Consider the following 22,823-nt stretch of genomic DNA (forward strand, 5'->3'; position numbering starts at 1 on the left):
AAATATATGAGAACATTGAATACCATTAACATAAAACACTGATAGATAGAAATAATGATTGTACACTTGACCCAGAAAATTTGAATAAAATGGCTTGCGCCTTTGAATATTTATTTATACTTTTGTTCTAGAAACCCAGGGTCAATATCATTCATGATTTTCGATCTTGCCAATTGCACAGCAGAATGCTGTTCACCCTCATTTCATCTCAACCACTGAGTGGATGAGGTAAGATCTTGAGAGCAAGATGAAAGGCCTATTCTAAATCACTCATTAGGTACGGTAGACCTAATATTAAATATGATTATTTGTTCATACTTGATTCAAACATGCCACCAATATTTTAGGTCAAATACATCGCATGACACCCACTTGACATCCTTGAATAACCCAAATAGAAATAGAAAATGAAACCAATTGGTTTGTATCTCGCATTCTCATTCAAATATGAAATATATATCATAAATGATATTCTTGTTTTCGATTTAATAGTTCAGGAGTCAGAAAATTAAATTTTTCGTTCACAAAATTTGCAGCTTTTATACCAAACTAATCGATATATTTTGAACATGCTGGCAACCTCATTGAACTAGTTATGAATCAGAATGGTGTTCAGTATATGATAACTCAAGACTACTGCACATAGACACTCCATATCAAAGAAACGATTCAAAATACCTGAAGAATGCTTCCCAAGCTGATCTTGGTAGGAGATAGGATGGGCAAACATTTTATATTTAGAATGTATTTTCTACAAGCGATATTACACTGAGACTTGTAATGAGAAACGTAATGTGAAAGAATATTTATTCCAGACATGATTTAGTCCGATTGGTCATGCAGCATCCAATCTTACATCATCGTGCAAGCATGCGCCCAAGAAGCTCAGATTGCATTGTGCACATATACTTTTAGTCAGGGCAAAGTCACCATTACAAGAGTTGATATCATGACCACGATATCACCTTGACTTTGAGAACAGCTTGAGGTTTAAGATCATATTGTGCTCGATTTAGTTATCACTTGTCAAGTCATAATTGGGCAACATGCTCCTTGCAGAGCTTATACATTTTTCATTCTCATGAATATACCCAAGTCCAAAAATAGCCAACAGTTTTATTACATTTGCACTATTCATCAGTAGTAGAACCATTTTCTGCCTGCCTGGAATCCAAGTCATATTGAAACAGCTGGTGGATTTGATTGTATATTTACATCCAACTGATGATGACACTGGTAACCGATATGCATTTATACGCATTCAGTTTCCTTCAGCATGAAGGTAGAGATGTTGGCTTACATACATGCTTATAAAGCTTTTTTATGGCCAATATTTTTACAAGTTTACAACCAAAATGTGCATTTCAAACTAAGGTCAGCACAGGCACCTGGCATGAGGCCTTGCAGAAACACCTGTGCACCAGAAAGAAATATCAATGATTCAGATTGGCATTAGTTCAATCATTGAAGGCCTATCGATCTCTTATTTCAATTTGTTCAATAAACCATTCATACCCTGGTCAGAGAAAAAGATGCATGGGTGGTAAATGCATTACACTACAGGCCGATGCACTCTGTATTTTCGTACCCTGGATAAGTATAGTTTCATCTTACACTTACTAGAAACATTACTTAAGTGATGGGCATACCAGACTGACACCCACACTCAAGCCATCATAGACAGAGACTTTCAGATAAACTGCCAGGGATTTAAGTTTGAGCACTGCTGATAGGCAACACAGTGAAGTTCGGAGCCATCTAACTGGGTTGCAGCAAGAGAAAACATTCAATGAAAACCGGTAGCAAAGAAATTGTGGATGAGGAGCTTCAATCTGCATAAAATTCTTCCTCTCAAAGCAATGAATTTGAAAAGGCCTCCTGTAGATACAGCTCTATTCCTAGCTCAGACCTAAGCCCACGTACACCTCTGCCCTCAGACTACCTGACTGAAGCTGCCGTAGCATAGCACAACTGTACAGCTGACAGTTGAAGCAAACGCAATATACCATTAGGAACTGCGGCTTGGTACCTGCTTTAACCCAAGGCTAACAGTGAGCAACATGTGGTGGCTACATAGCATACCAGTACTGCTATGCTGCCAACAGCTAGCCATGCTAGCATGTAGATTCACCTGGCTGGGCAGAACTAGGCTAGGCATCAATTGGTCGACATCAATCGGCCAAGATCAATAATTATTTTAACCATTGTCCAATCCTCCATCAGTCATCTTCAAAAGATGATGACTAACGTCTAGTCCAACTCCCAAGACCCCATGATAGGAATTGTTCAAGCGTCTACATGAGCACATGTCAAGTAGACATCTATGTTCATTAAAAACTACTTAGCAAGCAAAGGCATCATTCTCATTTTCTGCTTCCGGCCTTAGTACATTGCACCAGGAAGACATGGAATAGGCCACTCAGAGGGTTTGGTGACATGAATCCTTAAGAGACACAACATGAAGTTGGAAAATCAAAACAACTTTCTTTTTAAAAAGATTTGCAACTTTCCTCTTTGACCCTATATATAGATAAGACGACGTTCAAGACAACTTATCGATTTTCCATGGATAGAGCTTTTTCGAACACCCAGTTTTACTAACCTCAATGTGGAGAGGGTGCAGTCGACTGGAAGGGATTCGAGCTGGTCAGAAATCTTGTGGCTCTAACCACCCACAACACTGCTCCCCTGATAACTGAATACATTACACCAATAACCTTTCACCTCATTGGTTTTTGATCATATATATAAAATCAAACCCTGTTTGCCGATTAGATACGATTTGGATGCTTGGCTATCCAGGATGACTGAACTAGATCTATTCTCAGCCCAAACATACAGCCTACACCTAGGTGCATGGAACTCAGGTGTGGTTATAATCAATCAGGATTATTCAGGAGGGATAAATTGATCACTGAACTAAAGCCAAATTATCCATTAGAATGACTGATCACTTCTACCATTGAGAAAATGGGATATCACCGAATTATTGCAGAGGTGGTGTTTGAATTCAGAAAGTTACAGATTTTCTACATCTTCTAACTGTCAACCACATCGTGACAAAGTGGCAAAGGACCGGCAGTGCTGACAGAGTTGTTCTGACCATCTCAAACCTGCATTAAGGATCAGTTTTACTGTGACCAGGATGCAAGGGTCTTATTCCCATCTTCCATTCTATTGAGCCTACAGTGCTGGCATCCCATCGCAGCTATGCTAATGTGAAGTTCAAATCCATTTTCAGCCAGAGCCAATTTCCATTGCTGCAACTCCCCATCAGTAACAGCCAGACTTCAATGTACACCTGCATCAAGAGATAGACACAGAAATGCTTAGCCTTCATATACACTTGTTGGATATTATATCTTACCATTCGTGCCAGGTAGACCTACATGTAGTTGTCTCATCAAAATAAAAAAAAATTACAAGTCTTTTCACCTACTGGCGGGCATTACACCAAGGCAGACATTGCAAAATATTTAGACAACCACTTGCAGAATTCAACACGCCAGGAAGGTACACCATGTATACACACAATTGATCAGCTAAAATGACATTACTTTCCACGTGGGTTAAGCCTCCAAGCTCGCAAATCACAACAATATTTTCCAATACAACTTGGAAATCTGCACAGACAGGCAATTCTGGGATTTATAGCTATATCAAAATGATATTGTATTCACTCATTATTTCTATTTATTCCTTTTGCATGCAGTTTTGATCATGTCTTTATACTTGTGCTACTCACATTAACATTATACCTCATTTTTCTCTATGCCCCTGAGTGGTCTATTGAGTAATTGACTGAAAAACCATCACTTGTTGGCAATTGGAATCTTCCCGTGGTAGACATTTAAGCCACTCCAGCTGTCTTTGGAATTTACTACTCACCTTTAAAAACAGAACTAAATCCAACAGTAAAGTTTATTTCTAATCCATTTGACTACTATCCCTCCTGACTTGGCTGAAATCTTAACTTGCGTGGGCTATATAACAGACTGGCACAGAAACTTCAAAGGTTACAGATTAAAGCTAAGGACAAATATAGTCAGCAAGGCCTGTCATTACTTTTTAATCACATGAACTGAATGCTATTGAAGCCCGATCAATGAAACTCGGGGTACACAAACCAGCATCGTCAGACTCCAATTACTCCATCAAAAGTCTCAAGCCGGCTTGCCAAGTTTATTGGTAAACTAAAAACAGAACCGCACCTAAACCCCCACAAGTTTTATAGCTTAGAACTTTTTTCAAAAAAGATGTGAACTTGCAATACATACCTTCAGCACCTATTGATACCAGTTTTACTCCTTTGCTTTCGATAAAATTCAGTGCTTTGTTAACGTTGGCAATCTTGTGAAAACGCATTTTGCCCTTGTCTGGCTTGGGCAGGTTTTCACCCGAAATGACCTCCAAGAGAAGCATGAGTTTGAGCCCTGTTCTAAAATCTGTGTCGATGCTCTCAATTTGTACATCAACTTTGCGGAGATGGGAGTTGCACCAAGCAGTGAAGGTCTGAAAAGACAAGAAATGAGATAAATTATTATTTTCCTTTATCAAAGACCTTGTAATGGCCTGAAATAGCTGTGACTGCACTTGTTTGTATTGCAGCGCATGGCTATGCTAAGCCGAGCACAGTACTTCAGGCTACACACCATCTCTTCTACTACACTTAGCACACTTAACTCACAGAGAAATATTATTGATATGCTCAACTTCAACCAACACCACGGCAACTAAAACTTTTCACGAACATGACCGAAACCAAAATCAATACCAACTCATAAATTTGGCTCAGGAAACTTTTGAAGTGGGACTGCTCTTGATAAACCATAACTACATGAAATTCTAATAACTCTGGAGCAGGGTAAGTGTGTTTCATTCATTCTTATATTTTACGGCTATTCTTTTGTATTGTAACTACTGTATTGTACATAGTGCAACAGTCATCATCATACCCGATAATCACTTTTACATGCAGCATCATGGTCCTAAGGGAACTTTCCCACATGACATTGCGCTAATATTAGTTAACCCCAACGCCCAGATAATGGTCATATATCACAATCCATGCATGCTCCGGTCAGGTCAATATCACTGACGCCCTTCCTTGGAGACAAGCCAGCGATGAACTCGTATGTATACCATGATATGTACATATGTATATGCAGTGACAAACAGCATGAAGCAAAACATCGAATCTGAGTTTGCACCCAACAGTGACTGCATCACCATGCATTAATAGCAGCATGTATCTTTGATCTCACTAATAGTAATTTAATGTCCCCAAATTACAGAGTGAATCAAGATTTTACCAGTTCTCATGCTTTATTGTTATTGATCTGTAGCCTCATGAGTCATATTTTAGGAGGAACCCAAGGTTTCTGATTCACAACAACAACACCACTGACTCAATCAAACAACTTGTTATGTACTTGAGTGTCCAAATGCTTCCCTCAATCAATGGGTGGCAATATTCTCGTGATCTTGGCAGCGGCTGCCTCATGAGCCGAGGCTCATCGCTGGGCTTTAGTAGTTTAAGCACAAAAGCTTGCCATGTTCACCTGTGTCACTGTCAATACAGATTTATCCCAATTCAAATTTAAAGTCTCTGTTCAACTACGCTGAAATTATTGGCATAAAAATACAATAAGTCTAAATCCGACATGACCCATATTCCTTGCAGCAAGTATGACTCACGTTTTAACACCCAATAGTACTAAGCTTGTGAGATTTTGACACCCAGGAACTCGAAATTTATAACAAAAAAATGTTTCTATTGCTTTTAAGCTGTGTTGAAGGGATTTGCCCTGCAAGACCTTTATTTCATGGTTCAATCCAGTCACCTATTAACCTGTCCACATCAACTGAAGTCTTATTTCCAACTGCATGAACATGGACAGAAATGTTTCAACTGGTGAAACTTTTTTTCATGTCGCTGTCCAACGATCCTACATGTCTCATAAGGAGATGCAACAGCACTGGACTGTGACTGCAGCCTACATCGAGGCCAAAACTCACGTATGATTGAATTTCAATCGGGTGTCTGTTAAAACATGAGTGACTACAAAATGATTTTGGTGTGCCAAGGCTTCAGAATGCAGAACTCCACAATACAGACTTGACTGTCGATTTAAACACCTCAGTTGCCTGCTGTATAAAAACTACCTTTTTGACCATATAAGTCGGTGTTGACTTCGATTGCAACTCCGTTTTCAGTTGGTCGGTCTGGCTCAACCGTCTCTGAAAGCTGTTGGGCATTTTCAGTTGGCCCTGGCTCATCCTGCGATTCATATTGATTTGTAATTCCATCATCTTGAAGGCTTTTACGTTACTGACAAATCCACAAAAAGTTAAATTTGGGGAAAAAAACACAGAAATCAGAGGTCAAATCACGGCTTCTAATGTCCTTCAGATCGTTTGCTGAGCATGGTCACTGTTGAAATGGTCAGTTCAAAATTTTGTTGCCACAAATGAAGGGTCCCATTGAAATGCTTAATACTATTGATTTTTCACTTTATTTGGCATTTAATGATTTGGATGAAGTCTGGCATAAACCAACATAAGAACACAGCACTATTCTTAACAATGTCATAATTGGACTAAAGTAGTTACATGCATATTTGGAGGGAAACAATATGCGGATAAACGATATAATCCAGGGACTTCATGAAACACTTTCAAAAGTTAAGCTATGACCATTTCATTGGTTATGAGGTTTCATGTTGGTTGTGACAAAGTATTAAACCCAAACAAGTCCACTCAAGAAAATACTACAAATGCATGATTTGATTTTTACTTTAGAAAGCTATCCAACTCGAGGGACACCAGCCAAGATAAACCCAGATTTTGAACAAGTGAGATTTAAAGTAAAATACTTATTACATAAAATCATTCAATATTAATATGTTTTTAAAATTTGCAGTCACAACCTTGGATTTTCAGATCAAAACAAATCATTGATGTTTTTAAAGGATGCAACAATCTGATGCCAAAGCCATACATTCTTGACCTCTACACTGTCTGCAACTAGGACCCTAATCATAGCAGCGTGCTGCCAAAACCTTATGATTTCCGTCACAGCCGAGCGCCTGCCAACATATTTCTCTGGAGATCGGGCGTGTCCAAATATTATTTCCAAATGCACCAGATAATTATGATAATAGACTAAGAAAATTTGTTGATCTGATTACGTCATAATTAGAGTATAGAAGTGGCTAATGAATGAAGCAACAATCAGATTGTTTAGTTAGCTTACTAACAGGGCAGGGTAATCTGATTTTACTCACAAACGAAAACATTTTCTGTGCAACACAAAACAAGGTTTACATGTACAACAAGGCCTACTTGCTGACAAGTGCTTTGAAATATGTCATTGTCAAGGAACAAATCGTGATGAGTCACATGGGCAACATTCTTTTTCTTAAATTTCAATTCCAAATTTACCTGCCATGCAGCAACACCCCATCCAGTGAAAATTTACCCCAGTTTCCATTTTCTTCAACAGAAATAACTATAGAATGAAGAACACTGTCAGCAGACATTTTAATTTAAATTGAGTAGACACAAATCTTCCTTCTGAGTATTTAGGTGACAACGTCTAATTTACCATAAAGTTGGGCGTAATTGACCCATTCCAAAGATGAACATTGGTACACAGAATAAAAAACATGTCAAAGGAAATCAAACAAGTCGTGCTGACTGTATGTGAACCTAATCAAACAAAATTTAACACCGATCACTTGCAAGTTATCTTTTTAAGTGAAGATCCTTGTTTTAATGTAATAACACATTCAAAATCTTCCTTTTATACTTGACTAGGAATGACAAATTTCACAAATAGTCAACGATAATTAGACAAGCAAATGATGTGTGAAATTTGTCGATGATATCTTATAAATCTACAGACTTTTAATGACTTTAAATTGCAGTATGTTGTCCTTGATCTCATAATAAACCTGAACCTGAATAGATCATGGCCTAATGATATAATCGATGCATCGAAGAGCTAAAATGTTGACAGTGTATAAGAGAGGTGTCCCAACCAATCTTCAGACAACCATGTGATTTCATCGACTCAAACATGACAAAACTATTGAATCAGGCCTTGCATTTTTTGGGACTAAATAAGCATAAAATCTTAACATTCCTCTGACAAATCATTGACATTGATATGTAAGAGGAAATCTCTAAAGTAAAAAGAAGACTACCGGTACTTGAAGTTGAAGATGAACCAAACAAGTTTATCTGTAAAGAGATTGTGCACTGTTGCAATGTTCATCGATATCAAAACACCACCCTACTTGATCAGCAACACAACAGGCAGACATTTACAAGTTCATCAATTCGTAATCCTGTTACCAATGAAAAGTACTCCAAAGGCTCTATTTAATACAACATCAAGCTGAAAGTGATATCTCTATTGTAACAGTAACAGGCTCAGATTAAATCAATCGATTTTTTAAGACCCAATCAATACAACAAGTGCAAGGTGGGCTGGGAGGATAAATAGATTATAATGTGTGTGAGGTTTGACCGAGGGCAGGGATAGTTTTGGTATGTCCTGAGGGTAGAACAATATCAATTGTGCCTTTTCTGGCTAGACTCATATGGGAAAAGAAAAATCATGATGATCATCACGTACATGTAATGGTCCCTATCTGGCCACCAAGAGGTTAAGCAGCAAACCAACAGAAGAATGCTTGATTGTATTGTACATCGAAATGTGCGATGAACATGGGACATGCAATAAATAGAGCACAGTATCTATTATGTCCCAATGAGGACAATTGACCGCTAAGAAAGGAATCAAGAAAGGGATGGTTTTATTTGGTAAATAATATTCAAATTAAGAGGACAAATAACAGGATCTGTCATCACACAGCCTAGACAGAAACTTCAGCCAGTATCTGGGTCAAGGAAAACACAAAAAATTCTTGTCATTGTCATATTTCCTTCGGAATCTGACAAATACATACACCATGGCCAGGCGGGTGATGTGGATAGAACATGTAGAATGGAATGACAATTGAAAATATTTGAAATCTCAGGTTGAGGTATCTACAACTATTTTGGTATGGATTGATTCGCATTACCATAACCGTACATTCCACAACAAGGAACTCATCAACATGATCAAGGAACCCACATTTCCTTGATTTTATTTTGAGAAGTTCAGTCTTAGGCCAGAGTTACCTTTGCGAGGATTTCAAAAGCCCAAGTCAACTTCTTTTTACGCTTAGAGTTGACAACATACTTAGGCCCTCAGCCAAGAACCTCAATACAAAGCCTATTGAAAGGAGGGACATCTTGTGTTGGCCAAATGCACCATATTTTGGAAGACAACCTGCAGAGGTAAAGTGTCTTGGGTTGTCAAAATAATGATCTGAGGAGTCAAAAGGTTCAACGCTGCCAAATGACCACACCAGTTTTGGCAAACCTTAAATATCCCGTACTGACCATATATGCATCAAAAGGCCAGGAATATCACAGGTGCATGTGGAACCTAGAGACGATGCCCTAGTGAAAACACCAACCACCAGGTGATATATGTACATGCAGGGCCTACTGACAACTGTAGTTTTATTCACCGATTCAATATGAACCCGGCAGTCAGAAAATTAGGACATGGACAAAAGCAATAGATCACACAAGGCCTAGGCTACATAGGCAGGACAGCAAATCATTAATATATTCATTCATACGCCGAGCCAACATACTGCTGGGGGTACATGTATTGCCACCTATTAGGTTGAAAATGATGGCATTAACAATAACATGAGTCGCTGAACCTGTATTGGTAAAAGTGAAGGGGGTGGTTTCTGACACTGACCCCTTCCTCGACTTACAATCCATGATTTGGTTGGATTGGTGAGATGAGATATCTTATATGTACACTATGATTTCAAAATAAGTGTGATTCACTAATTGTTCAATCAATGAAGAAGCTGGCTTCCTGATCCCAGTTCATTATTGGCCATCATCACAACAGTACACTACTATCATTACATTATGAATGTTCATGTAGTACATCGGTCAAGTACTATGACCTTGACTTACATACCCCAAGTATAGAAGAAGGCTATGTAGACAACTATACTGGACAGTAGGTAAATATTCTGTAGGCATGTACGCAGGTATGTTTTGGTAAACAATTATCAATCATGGGCCAAAAAATTTGGTCATTGTGTAGGTGTTTAGGCAGCCCTACACACAGACAACACTGTTCTTCATGTCAATCATCCAAATTACAATACAATACACTTCGATCTATTTGAAAGGCTTCCTTATTGAACCCTTAGCAGGTTTCGTTGGCCTAAACTCGTTGCTTCCTTATTGAACCCTCAGCAGGTTTCGTTGGCCTAAACTCGTGGCTTTGAGTCATGGGCAGATATTCAAAGTGTGTGGGGCTGCAAATGCAATCCCCAACCACTTTTAAACATCTCTCCCGTCAATGCAATCACCCCAGACCACCAGTCCCTTTATAGTGTGGTACTGAGGAGTGACTCTCATCTGGGTGATGATCAATCCACAAATGAACAAAACTTTATTGTTTTATTTTAGGCATGTTGTCATTTCTGTTTGTTCACAGCGTGACTGATCTTTCAATTGGATACACCCAGCTGCTGTTACTGTTAATGACAATATCGTCTGGCAACAACAGTTTTAAAATTGCATGTTTGATAATATTAGTGCCCTGCCTGGCCCGCGTTACCTGTCGGCCAGTGCCTCTACTAGCTGTTCGCACTTCCAATACCCTGGCCCCATATTACTGACTCAAGCTTAGAGTGAGAAGTAGTACTAGTAGTACCGCCTTCACAAACATCAATAAAACGAAAACGTTCAAACTCGTCTTTCTCCGATCGGCTCCGACTCTGTATTCAATACTGAAATAAACCTCATACTGCCTACTGGTACTATAACACACTCTGAAGCATCCCACCCAAATCTGGTATCCACAATGTAGTTTACCTGTATCTACAGTAGTCGGTTTAGATTACAGGTGCCTATTTTGGGATGGACAAGGTATCGTGTATCAACCGTGTACATTTTGTACAGTGGAAACCCACCAATCAAAATGCCTGCAAACCAAACATGGCGTCCGCCTAAATCCTCGATCAGCCCCAAAAATAATCATGTTTACACATTAATAACAAGAGGACACGGTCTGATTTTGAAATTAGATAGAGTTTGTGATCATGGCTTCGAGACCACCACTGCAGATCCGGTCAAAAAGGGTTGAAAGTCAACCAAAACATTCAAATAAGTGAGTGACTTTTGGGATCAGGAATTTTACCTTCAGTTGCTGCAACTCCCAAGCCGGATCGAGGAGTCCTTCATAGTCCCACGCCTCCTCCTGCGTCATGTAATCTTCACTATCATCATACTGCATCTTGGTCTCCGAAAATTTAAACACGGGATCTGCCCCCTAAAATCCTCGCAAAAATGGAATGTTGTGCCGAAAACGTGGGAAACATCCACCACCCCGCTGTCCGCGTCAGGAAGATTGGAGGTCACGTGAGGCGGAAGCAATTCAGAAAATTTTTGACAGTGTCGACATCTATCCTAACGGAGTATAACTGAAGTGGGCGGGGCACATTCTGATTGTCACTACACCATCAATCATGACCATGACATGCATGACATTCCTAACATTTTTGCATGACAATGGTTAGCATTCTATCATGATATGTGATTCCGGGTTTTAGTAATCGATAAGATATTTTGCTGAGCCATCTTACAGTATGCATCTTGTTTTCTCAAAAGCACCATAAAAGGCAATAGATGAATAACTTTTACAGTTGATATTTTGTCATTCAATCATGTCATTGTCCTTGACCTTGATAATGATTGATAGGATCCTATCATAAAGTCCTATTACCAAAGGCTCTTTGTATAACCATATACAGTAGAACCTCTCTATTGAGGACACCGTCGGGATTAACATGTACTGTCCTTAATAGGGAGGTGACCTGATAAGAGAGGTCATTCTGATAATTTTGGACCTAAATTGAGAGCTGTCTGGTAAGAGAGGTTCCACTGTGAAGTGATGTAAAAATGCCCTAAATGTAAAGTCGTGACCATTTGTGCAGATATACTAGTACGACATTATCAACTAGGCATAACAGACAAGGCATAGGTCATAGGACAATGGCTGCTCAGTATAGTTCCGATGTGTCACCAGTGGATCACCTTCCAGGGGTGCCAGATTGGAGTACCGTCCATCAGCCCACAGGGGAGTTTGGTCCACCTATCAAGGTATGTGAAACCGTGATGCCTTTGATTTGGAATCAGATCTACCCTCTCTAAATATGCAATCAACCCCCCCCCCCCCTCCATGAACAAAAAGCTAACCACTGGCTTGTTTGATTTCCACTTGCAAAGACAGTCACAACCTAGCTGAGGACACATTTTCCCTCTACATCTTTATCACCACTGATTCTGTAAAATCGTTTAAGGGCTGAGGTTAGTCACACCCCCAGAACCATGAATCAATAGTGATGTTGCAAACTCTGTACTGAAGAACTTTAAGTCATTTATCCTATCATGAGAATGATTTCCTTTTTGTCGCATAGGATTGCAGTGAATGGTCGAAATTTAAATTGAGCCAAGAACAAATTGATACCTTCTGGCGAGATGGATTTCTCCTTCACGTGCCTGTGCTTTCTCATGAAGATTGTGACCGAATCCTTGAGGACTACAGATATTTCTTGGTGAGTTAATGGGCAATTGCCAACAATTAGACTGAAGACCAATCCATTCTAGGGATGTGTCAGTTAGACGGGTCGGTGTTGGTATTGAACTTGTGCCCCAGGAATTGATAAAGACTAGTTTTAATCACGTCTTTTTATTGTGTCAGTAAATTATCAGCTTTTCTTTCTATTTTCACAGTCTCTCCTAAAATAGCAGACAAATGTGTCTTTCCCCCTCCTGGCTGTATCCTATTCCGTGTGATGTGCTTATCCTTAATTGACTGTTACAGGATGAAAACCACAGCCACCCAGGAGAAAAAATGTTGTATGAATTCCACAGAAATCAGGCAAATGATCCTGAGAATGTCCTCATGCATGCCCTGGGTCACTGGAGGCTCACCAAACGCTTCCATGATTTAGTATTCCTGCCCCAAGTTGTTGTGAGTATAGATCTGATCTTTGACAACAGCAAAGACATCTTGAATGCAGCCAGAATTATGAGGATATCTTGAGGATGATAGTTGCAGGCTACTTGAGGGAGTCCTGCAGATTATAGAGATCTAGAGGATGTCTTCAAGATGACGATGAACATTTAATTGGTGGGCCTGTGCCCGACAGGCATTACGAGGACGTTTTCAAGCGACAGACTTGGTAGTGAGCCTATCCTCTCAGATCACTAGGTCAGGTTTCCTGCTTGCTGAGGATATTTTATTGGTTATTTCAGGTGCCTTGTTCACAACTCATCCACCCTGACCGGAGAGAGGTCGCAGTCAGATTCTGGCATGATCAGTTGTTTGCAAAGCCAGCAAGATGTGGTGGCAATGTGGCATGGTAAGAGCCATTTTGATACATTGAGCAATCTCTTTGATACTTTTTGTCTTGAAATTTAATACCAGCAAGCCACCATCCCAACGCAGAAGCATGTTTTTGGGATTGGCAATTTCTGTAGTTGGAGGAGACAATACCGTGGTGACATACATGGTAGTTCCAGGGGTCTTAGCAATTCTAGGTCTAGTTAATCAATGAAAATTTGAAGACCAATAAACATGGTCATTAGTTCATTTGGAAAGAGCATCACAGCCATCCTTGTATACATGCCGACATGAATTTGTTCTATGGAATGGAATATCACAACCCACCAACACACTCCTATGAGCTTCTCAATACAATTCCTTCCATCATAGGCACCAAGACTACTCCTACTGGACAAGGACAATTCCCATGCGTCACATGACAGTCCACATTGCCCTAGATGATCAAACTGAACAAAATGGTGCCCTCCACTATATCCCTGGCTCTCACCGGTGGACGCGGAATGGAGGACTACCACTGCCTGTAACAGATTTCAACTTCAAGGACATGGAGTCCATCAAGGTAACCCAAATTCAAACAGGCCAATCACCATTAGATCAATTTTGGCTTAATTAATAATGACCCAGACATATAGCAGTGCAGACTTTATAACTCATAACCCATCTGCAGCAAAAGAAATCGTTCCTCCAATGGAAGTGAGTATTACGCGCCCCAATCCTGGACCTCCACTTGATTTGTTATAAAGAGGCAACTGGTCATACCACATATAACCCTTTTTGCAGACGATACTCACAGATGAAGAGAGGCAAGAATTCAAGCCAATTAGTGGCAACCTGAGGAAGGGAGAGGCAAGCTTTCACCATCCACTTGCCGTTCATGGTTCTTACGGAAACAAGTGAGTTACAAAGGCTATTTCAGAAACACCTTTTCTTTGAGACCATACTATCAAGCACTAATGTTCATCAATCAGTATTTGTTGGTTTTATAGCAAAGATGGGTGTACAAGGTAGGTGCTTTGTCTCAGCCATGCTGGAGCTAAATAACCAATCTTGACTTTTCATTTTTTGGGAGGATTTTTTAAGCCGATGTACTCTTTCAGATCTCCATCTCCACGTCGTGCAGCAGTACTGAACTATTTTGCCGATGGTGTTCTATCAAATACAGACGAAGAGCTCCTCAAGGGAAGCAAAATACCCAAGGTAAATAGGACTTGCTAAAGCATGAGAGGGACAGCCTTGTTTTGTAGTTTAGGTTTCCAACCAAGGATTCAAAAGCCGTGAGTTCTAAACCAGACACTGACACACCTCGGGCAAGTCAATCAATTATCTCATCCTTTACTTAAGGAAGAGTAGATCTCTTGTAAATGAGATCATCCAACGCTATGAGTGGGCAAGAAAGAGATCCTCTTCAAGAATATGTTCTACCATTTTAATGGTGTCACCAAGACAAATATGCCGACATACTCTCTCACTGCACCTTTCTATATTCATTCCTGCCAATTATAATTTTGGTGGTTTTTCAGGGAGAGAAGATGGGAGGTCAACTCTATCCACTAGTTTACGATCCAAATTGGACAAAATGAAAGTTGAAGTATCACTAGGGGATAAGCTATCATCAGCAAACATTTGTTTTGAAGTCTCCAACATGGGCCTTTATAAACAATATCAGAGACGAGTTAAGCAGGACTTACTGACACCCTGCTCACATGATTGGAAGCGGGTATGAATAGGACTTGCCACTATGTAATGATATGTAAGAGATTTCCCCCACTATCGAGTGACATGTGAATGTAAACAGGGTAGAACCTGAATATGGAGCTTTATGAGAGGACTTTGTACATAAATTAGTCTAAATTGAAGCTGCAATAACTGAACTGTGTTACAGGTTTATGAAAATAACAAAACAAATCATTTGCAAAATGATTTCTATTTTGGAAGCCTATTCGATTGTAAGTACATATTCTGATGTTACACACTTGGATACTATCTGTTAAACATACAATTTGTGAAAAAGGTAAATATAAGTACATGTATTATGAGTATTTATGACTTGCATAAACATAGTAGTTTACAGCATATCAACACGTTCGGTTACACTTCTGTATGCACATGCTGCATGTAAATTTCACTCATCGGATCTTTTTTGAGGCACCCAGATGATGGGGATTTCTGTCCAAGAGCTTTTTAGGTCCTCACCAGAGGATTTGAGGTTCACACAATGCAAATTGCATCGCTGACAAATCTGGACCAATCACAACACTTTCAGTGTCGGGCAATCCCCATTCAACTAAGTAGCCCGAGAGAATGTCTAGGGCAAGAAACTCAACAGTCCACATAAACATCATTATAACAACTACTAATATCAAAGTGTTCTGTGACTAGAGAAAACAATATCTTGAGTATCCGCAATGAAAACACTTACATGTGTCACCCTTTAATATAACACTCTTAACATGTACCCCTTTTAGGCATCCAGGCCTACCTATCAAACTTCTAGATTGCCGTGTTATAAATATTGAGGCGTAAGTCTGATGGTAGGCCAGCATGCCCTTTGGGAAGAAGACAATTAATGTCGCCAACATGAAAATGTACCAAAATCTGTTGAGAGTAAACATATCCACCAGACTACTTAGTTCCTATTACAAGATGGCCCAGGGTACATTGCTGTACTGTATAAATCTCAATATTACTGGAGGCAATTGCAGAGAAAAGCTCTGAATAGTTGTATTGTTTTAGGTTGTAAAGGTTAAGCAGCACATCAGCCAAATGATATGTTTATATGCCTCCAATAATACATCAGCCATTGAGGTATTCTTTATCAGTGCTGTGGTAACGGATATATGTGCACTAATAAATGGTTATAAGGCATTTCCTTCTTTACAGACAATGTATTTTATACCTATGCCTATATGGTACTTATCAGGTCACAGTTTTGATTTTCTGCAATAAGCGGTGGGGTGTCATGATTAATCTGCTACAAAATATAAAGTCAAACAAACATGTTAGCTCTGAGCCAAACCAAATGCATCTTTGTTACAAAATAAACTCTCACGACATAAAGACACCTGCCAATCATCATCTCATATGTAAACACAAGATCTTTCGTAAATGAATATGAAAATAAAATTTGTGGGAATGCAGCCCTTTTCTTCACATACAGGAGACAGACCAGCTGCCAAATCAACTTCAATATCACACGTAATGATCCAACACTATCTTTGCAATTCATTCCAAAGTATCTGGAGAATCCAACCAACATATTGATAAATGCCATGCCCCATGCCAATTCAATTGGGCAAAATCTGAATCATCTTTGGTATGTATTCTAGAGATGATAAATGGCAGGTGCATTGATCACACCGATATGATTATCACACAAATCGTAAAGCAAGTAGGATGTTCAGACTTATAAGTCAAGTAAGCCGTGATGTGGGAACATCAGGCAGACCCCACACCAAAGGTGTTTTAAGATCAGCCGTCATATGCACATTGAGGCTAGCTTGAGATAGAAAGTCGAGAAATAACCACAAAATATACGACAACACACACACACACACAATCAAATTAGCATGATAAGATGATGTTTTAACAATTGTTTTAGATCCAAAATAGTCTCCAGCAGTACATGTAGAACACTATGGTCCATAATTTGAATTTTATTATTGGTATAGCTTATTGATACCTGCCAACAATAAAACTTCAAAGAATGGCAGCAACACACTTAAAGTTAATAGCAAAATAATATATAAGACAAGCTGATACAGTTTTGTTAAAACGCCAACAAACAATGGCAAGCTCTTCAAATGTGATCACTCTTAGAATCTAACAAAAACAAACGAGTCGAAAGAGCAGCACCCTGCATGTAAAGCACACATAAATGGAAGAGATGCAAGTATACAAAACAAGAGAAGAGGCTAAATTTTGAGTCAAATTGTGAGAAAATAAAGGTTAAATTTTCAATGGAATTTTCTCTTTTACTCAAAAATACAAATGTGACATTTTCTTGGACAGTGCAAGATTTATAAGAGTATTTTTCTGGAATGTTTGTTTAAAATTCTCTCTTGAATGAGTTCATGTTTCAAAGGCCTGCATCAGCTATCAGCAAGTGGGACTGAGATTCAAGCAGGCAGGCGTTAATTTTTCAGAGGGCAAGACATTGGACTGGTAGTGAAACAAAGAAAAGGAAAATTGGTCAAGAGCACTGCATAGATAAAAAGTGACAACAAACATACACTATTTAGATTAATTCTACAATCTCAATTTGGTGGTTTAGACTCTTCCATCTTCAATACAAGTAAATAGCGCTGCTCTTAACAGTAAATAATAATATCTTCTGAAAAATTTATCCAAAACTATAGAATAATATCAAAGATCAAATCCTTTTCAAATTCTTCTGCACGTAATTCTCTCTACATTTCAAGACAAATATAATGTTGATGATGTCTTCTAGATACGGTTCCCCAACCCCAATCCTCTCTTTAGGAATTTATCGTAGATGTTTGCATTTCCATGCATCATGCTGCAAATAAAACAAATGAGAGTGAATATTTTGCAAACAACCTTGCCTCAGGGGCTGGGTGCAATTCCTCAGTGGAGGAGAAGATGAGTAATTTCACCTCAACCAAGTGCACCAGCACTTGTTGGGCAAGATAGATGAGAATGGTACATTCAAATACTATTACTTTTACTTGTGTTTTTTCTTCATCCAAAATATTCCACAAAAAATGGGAAGTTTTGCTTACCCTGATGCGGCCAGTGCTTCTGCTACTAAGCCGTTTTCTTCATCCATCAGCGTGTTAGCATTAGCTTTATGGATAACATTGCCATTGCTATCGAGGATAATTAGCATGACAGGGAAGTCATACGCCTCATCACAGATCTTTGCCATTCTCCGGGTCTCCTCAGGAAGGCTCATATCATTTACATATGACTGAAATGGATATTTTTTTATTAGGTAGCCCCCTTATATAACAATATGAAATATTTATCTCCTGTTACTGCAGAGAGTGAGTAGGCATCTCAATAATCAGACCATTTGTGTTTTGACTGATATCCAATATATGCAAAGGCCAGGCAAATTTCAAGGTTGAAAGTTGGCCAATAAATTTCAACCTTTCGAAGAGAAAAAAAGCGAGGGCCTGGTGCCTCTGTAACACCCCTTAGTGTTTCACTGATTTCAGTGCTCCTATATTATTCTCCCATTCACGGAGTAGGGGACTGCCAATTGATCAAGAACCACTCAAAGCCTGATCTTTTTATCATAAGGGAAACACACACGGAAACACAGATACTACATCCATTTTTCAAGAGTCGTGGATCTGCCACCAGGTATCAACACACATATGTTGATGAAATGCATGGCACATTTAATACTTACGTCTATATCAACCTTGAGGACCCACGAGCTAACAAAGTGTTGTTGCAGCAAAGCTACAACAAGCGGACTCTCGAGAGCAGTCTCCCGAAGAGTCCGCGCTGAACCTCAGCAACTCTGGTCATCCAGTGCCCCCCACAACATGATCATGTGTACAAGCTTGTCCTGTTCTTTGGCCACGTCAAACACTTTGGTAAAATTGTAGTATTCAACCTGAAAGATGAAATGTACAATGATGCAAGACTATTGTCAGAAGTCCTATTTTCGCCATTTTATTTGAGGGAGCTTTGTCATTCCAATAATTCTTACAGATTTTTTTACACTTTTTGCTTTACGAAGGACGAAAGACCAAACAGGTTGAAAACATTACCTCACAATGATGGACTGTCAAGCAAAGCACGCCACCTGCTGCAGAACTTGCCATGGCCATGGGCAATTGCTTACCGTTTTAAAGGGGTAGAGCTGTACTTCTATAGCTTTCATTGCCTCCTCTCTAGAGATTTCATCAAACCACTGTATCTCTTCAGCCTCGACTTCATGCTGGGGCTCCTCAGCCAGAGGGTGTTGTTGCATATCCTCCATCATCATCGACATCTGACCCTGCTTGGATGCGGACACCGTCTTTAGCTCCATCCTTGGTATATGTCCAATGTCTACTTCCATGTCTTGCTGTTTAGTTGTTATTAACCATTCCATGTCTGAAAACAATCATATCTGTGGTCAACAAGTCAAAATGTTAAACTTTAGGAGGAAAGATGACAAAGGTAAGCTTTAGCTAACCAGATGCTCATGGTTCAAAAGTCTGAATGGCTGAGGAGTCATTCTGGACAGCGTAGTTTGTTGTCCTAGGATGTCGCATCGCTACATATGATGAAAACCCAAGTTAAATTGGACGAACACTTGATTGTATCCTTAAAGGAGCCTATTCTGGAAATTCTAGAGAAAATAACCTCTGTGTGACGAGATACAGTGCAAGTGTCACTTTTTAATACTTACCTACATTCAGCCTCCTGTCATTTGGAACGTACATATTGAAATACTTGACCTCTGATCCATCTCGAGACATGATGATGTTGCCTGTGAACTGAGCCGGGGTAAACCAAAATGGATGATATGGAGGCTCATTGAGTTGGTACTCAGCATGGATCCTGGAATTGAGGCAGGTCCAAATATTACTTCTTGATGGAGAGATTGTTATAAAGGTAAATGTAGCCAAGATTAATGTTCGAAAAGGTGTTAACAATCTCACAGTTATTACACCAGGAATCACAATGGTACAATTCAGTTCCCTTTTAATACTGAAAAGATCCTTAATGTTCCACTAAATAGAATTGAAAACAGATGACCAGAAAGAGATGCTCTACTTTTCAACCTGACACTGTAGTACGTGTATTTAAATTCTAGGGACTAAAAATGGCGAAAAATTTAACAACAATGATTTAACTGAGAGTAACTCTATTCACAGAAGATTCTTTCAATCAACTTTTCCTCAACAATCCACATACCTGAATACTATGTCCACATATTTTATACTGAATGCTCGAACAGCAGCATATCCACCTTGAGGTGGGAATCTCATGTGCAGAAAAAGACGAGGATGAAACATGCTCAACAGACGCTGGAATGTGATCTCATGTTCTTCATATTTTGGCGGATCATAACGATTACTCGTCAACAATGGATTTGAACGATCTGAATTTACGGCAGGGAACCTTATAATCTCATAAACTCGACCGAGGCTGATGTAATTGTGATCTGGTGGTGCAAAAACTTGAAAATGTCTGGTTGCAAAGTTTCTCCACTCTGCATGCACTGTTCTCCAGTTTTTTAAACCATGGAGGCATTCAAGACTGCCATGCTGAAAGGAAGCAAATATTTCGATCAAATTCTTATCAAAGTTGACGAGACAGGTAAATCAAGGACCTCTGCTATCAAATGTATCCAAATGAATCAGAAACTATGGTATGTTTTTTAAAAAGACGAAATACTGCCTGGTTTAAGATACCGGCTCCTTTTGTACAAGGAACTCTACAACTTTAGAAGTATGAACGAATTCTGAAATGCTATTTATCAATTCAGTTCTATCTGAGTCAAATTACCAAACAATTACCTTGTCTTGCAGATCTTTTGAAAGGGACGAGAGATTGAATGGTTCAAAGTGAGTCCTGATGGTCAGCACGTTGTCTGTATGTTCAATGTATTGCTCATATTCAACAGTTGATACAGTGCCCTAAAACCAGAATTCAACCATTTAAAAAACATGCAACAGGTGAATGACTCTTAATCAAAGGACCGTGGTCTACTTTAACCATCACATCGCACTGGAAACTGACAGTACTCGATTTTCCTATTAAATTGCCTCTGCAAAGACTGAAATCTGTGGCAGTTGCATTGAATGCCAGATACTTCATGAACTAATCAATAAAATCAATATCTTATCAGCTTGAAAGGAAATAACTAATGGAAAGACAAGAAGGGTGATATAAATCAACTGTACAGTGAGAATGGACACCTTGCACTTGTACATTCAGATGATAACGATGTTTGGGATGGTTGAAAATTTCCAGAAAGTCACAAGAACAATTCAGCTCAGCTAATTAGGTTAAGTGCTACAATGCGATTTACATCCCAACATCACAATATTTCTTTTTTTGCCTCTGAACGAGAATTCTAATTTTAGAAATAGATATCTTGCAGTGCTTTTTTTTGTAATGTTTAAATTCTACACTTACATTAGCTATGTTTAACATGTGAAATATAGGGCCAAATTCTTCAATGGACAAGTAGCCATCGTCATCCCGATCATAGGCACGGAACATATTCACCCCTTCGATTCCTACATCCCACACTGCTTCATGTGTGATAGATATCATTTTGAGGTGAAAAGCCCTGGAAATTATCAAAAAGATTCACAGCCTTAATTAAATTTATTCACATTTTGCAAGGAAATTACAGAATAATCCTTCATCTAATTGGCACATCGTTTGTGCCCCCTCCCCTGGCCCGTGCTAGCATAGGCTATAGACCCTTAGACCCCAAGGGCCTCTATACCACTCGCCGGGCATGAAGGCACTACCACCTTTAAAGCTGAAAGTGAAGTTGACAGGTCATGCACCGCCACCTCTGCCTACAATATTTGCTGTCAAAAGTGTCCTGTGACATAATATAGTTACCGCGGCGGACACTAAACCCAACTAGCTTGCTCGTCTCGAGGACAAATTATCCTATTTCAAACTGAATTCAGCTCCCTAAATTCTTACCATAGTCTGACAAGGCCAACGCCAATGGCAAGTCCTGCCACCAGCACCGACATCGCCCAAAAGCACCAACTCCGACATTTCCCTTTAGATTTGGGACGGTCAGTTTGGATTTGGATTTGGTCAGCTTGAGCTTGTGGACCCTTTTCTTTCCCCTTTTCATGCTCATGACTGGCATCAGGGACGCTACTCTTAGAGTGCGTCATTTTGCACCCTTTATCTACAACTCATACAAGGTTTTGGTGAAAAATCGGACACAATATAACTACAATGTATCTGTTTAGTCTTGTTTGCAGAACTTCCGGATTGACTGACAGCGCTCCGAAAACTTCAGCTTTTTAGTCGTACGCAAGGTCACAGAATCCATTTGTGATTGCACTCAGAATAAACTTTGCGCCCGACTTTTAGAATTTGGAGTAATTGTATTTTCAATATCTTACCACTACTGTAAAACAACCAGGGACCGTTGCCGGTAATAGATTCCAGTCCTTGGTGGTTTTGACGGCTTCTTGCTGGGATAACAGCATGTCGTTTTGTAGGCCTATGTCTTTGTTTATACTCATGTAACACACCCAGGACATTGTCACAACCTGTCCCAACCACACCACAAGCACTGTGATTTCTCAGCTTTGGCCTTAAAAAGACAACAGAATCCAGGACCACAATGCAAAAAAGGGACAAATCACAACTT

The 22,823-nt window shown here is 39.4% G+C and overlaps 2 protein-coding genes and 1 pseudogene across 10 annotated transcripts in view; 1 reads left to right on the forward strand and 2 right to left on the reverse strand.

Annotated features, from left to right (window-relative positions):
- LOC135485553 (alpha-actinin-like) overlaps positions 1-11,530 on the reverse strand; it is a 44,359-nt gene extending 32,829 nt beyond the window's left edge. For 6 of the 8 annotated variants that reach the window (XM_064767683.1, XM_064767682.1, XM_064767680.1 and 3 more), the window contains exons 1-2: positions 11,294-11,529; positions 4,278-4,512 (exon numbers count right to left, since the gene is read on the reverse strand). In XM_064767683.1, the coding sequence (XP_064623753.1) occupies positions 4,278-4,512; positions 11,294-11,389 (331 nt within the window). In that variant the 5' untranslated portion in view covers positions 11,390-11,529. Of the gene's footprint in view, positions 1-4,277; positions 4,513-11,293 lie in introns of all 8 variants that reach the window. The other 2 variants (XM_064767679.1, XM_064767677.1) reach the window with 1 other exon arrangement.
- Positions 11,531-11,819: 289 nt separating this feature from the next.
- The window catches only part of LOC135485567 (phytanoyl-CoA dioxygenase domain-containing protein 1-like), a 72,981-nt gene continuing 61,977 nt past the window's right edge, over positions 11,820-22,823 (forward strand). The window contains exons 1-8 of one of the 2 annotated variants that reach the window (XM_064767712.1): positions 11,820-12,255; positions 12,573-12,710; positions 12,980-13,129; positions 13,414-13,520; positions 13,874-14,063; positions 14,285-14,397; positions 14,602-14,701; positions 15,025-15,088. In XM_064767712.1, coding sequence (XP_064623782.1) covers positions 12,148-12,255; positions 12,573-12,710; positions 12,980-13,129; positions 13,414-13,520; positions 13,874-14,063; positions 14,285-14,397; positions 14,602-14,701; positions 15,025-15,084 — 966 coding nt within the window. In that variant the 5' untranslated portion in view covers positions 11,820-12,147 and the 3' untranslated portion in view covers positions 15,085-15,088. Of the gene's footprint in view, positions 12,256-12,572; positions 12,711-12,979; positions 13,130-13,413; positions 13,521-13,873; positions 14,064-14,284; positions 14,398-14,601; positions 14,702-15,024; positions 15,544-22,823 lie in introns of those variants that run through there. The other variant, XM_064767711.1, reaches the window with a different exon arrangement.
- On the reverse strand, positions 15,413-22,429 carry LOC135485565 (selenoprotein N-like; annotated as a pseudogene).

The sequence above is a fragment of the Lineus longissimus genome, chromosome 3 (assembly GCF_910592395.1).
Source record: "Lineus longissimus chromosome 3, tnLinLong1.2, whole genome shotgun sequence".
NCBI classification, from domain to species: domain Eukaryota; kingdom Metazoa; phylum Nemertea; class Pilidiophora; order Heteronemertea; family Lineidae; genus Lineus; species Lineus longissimus.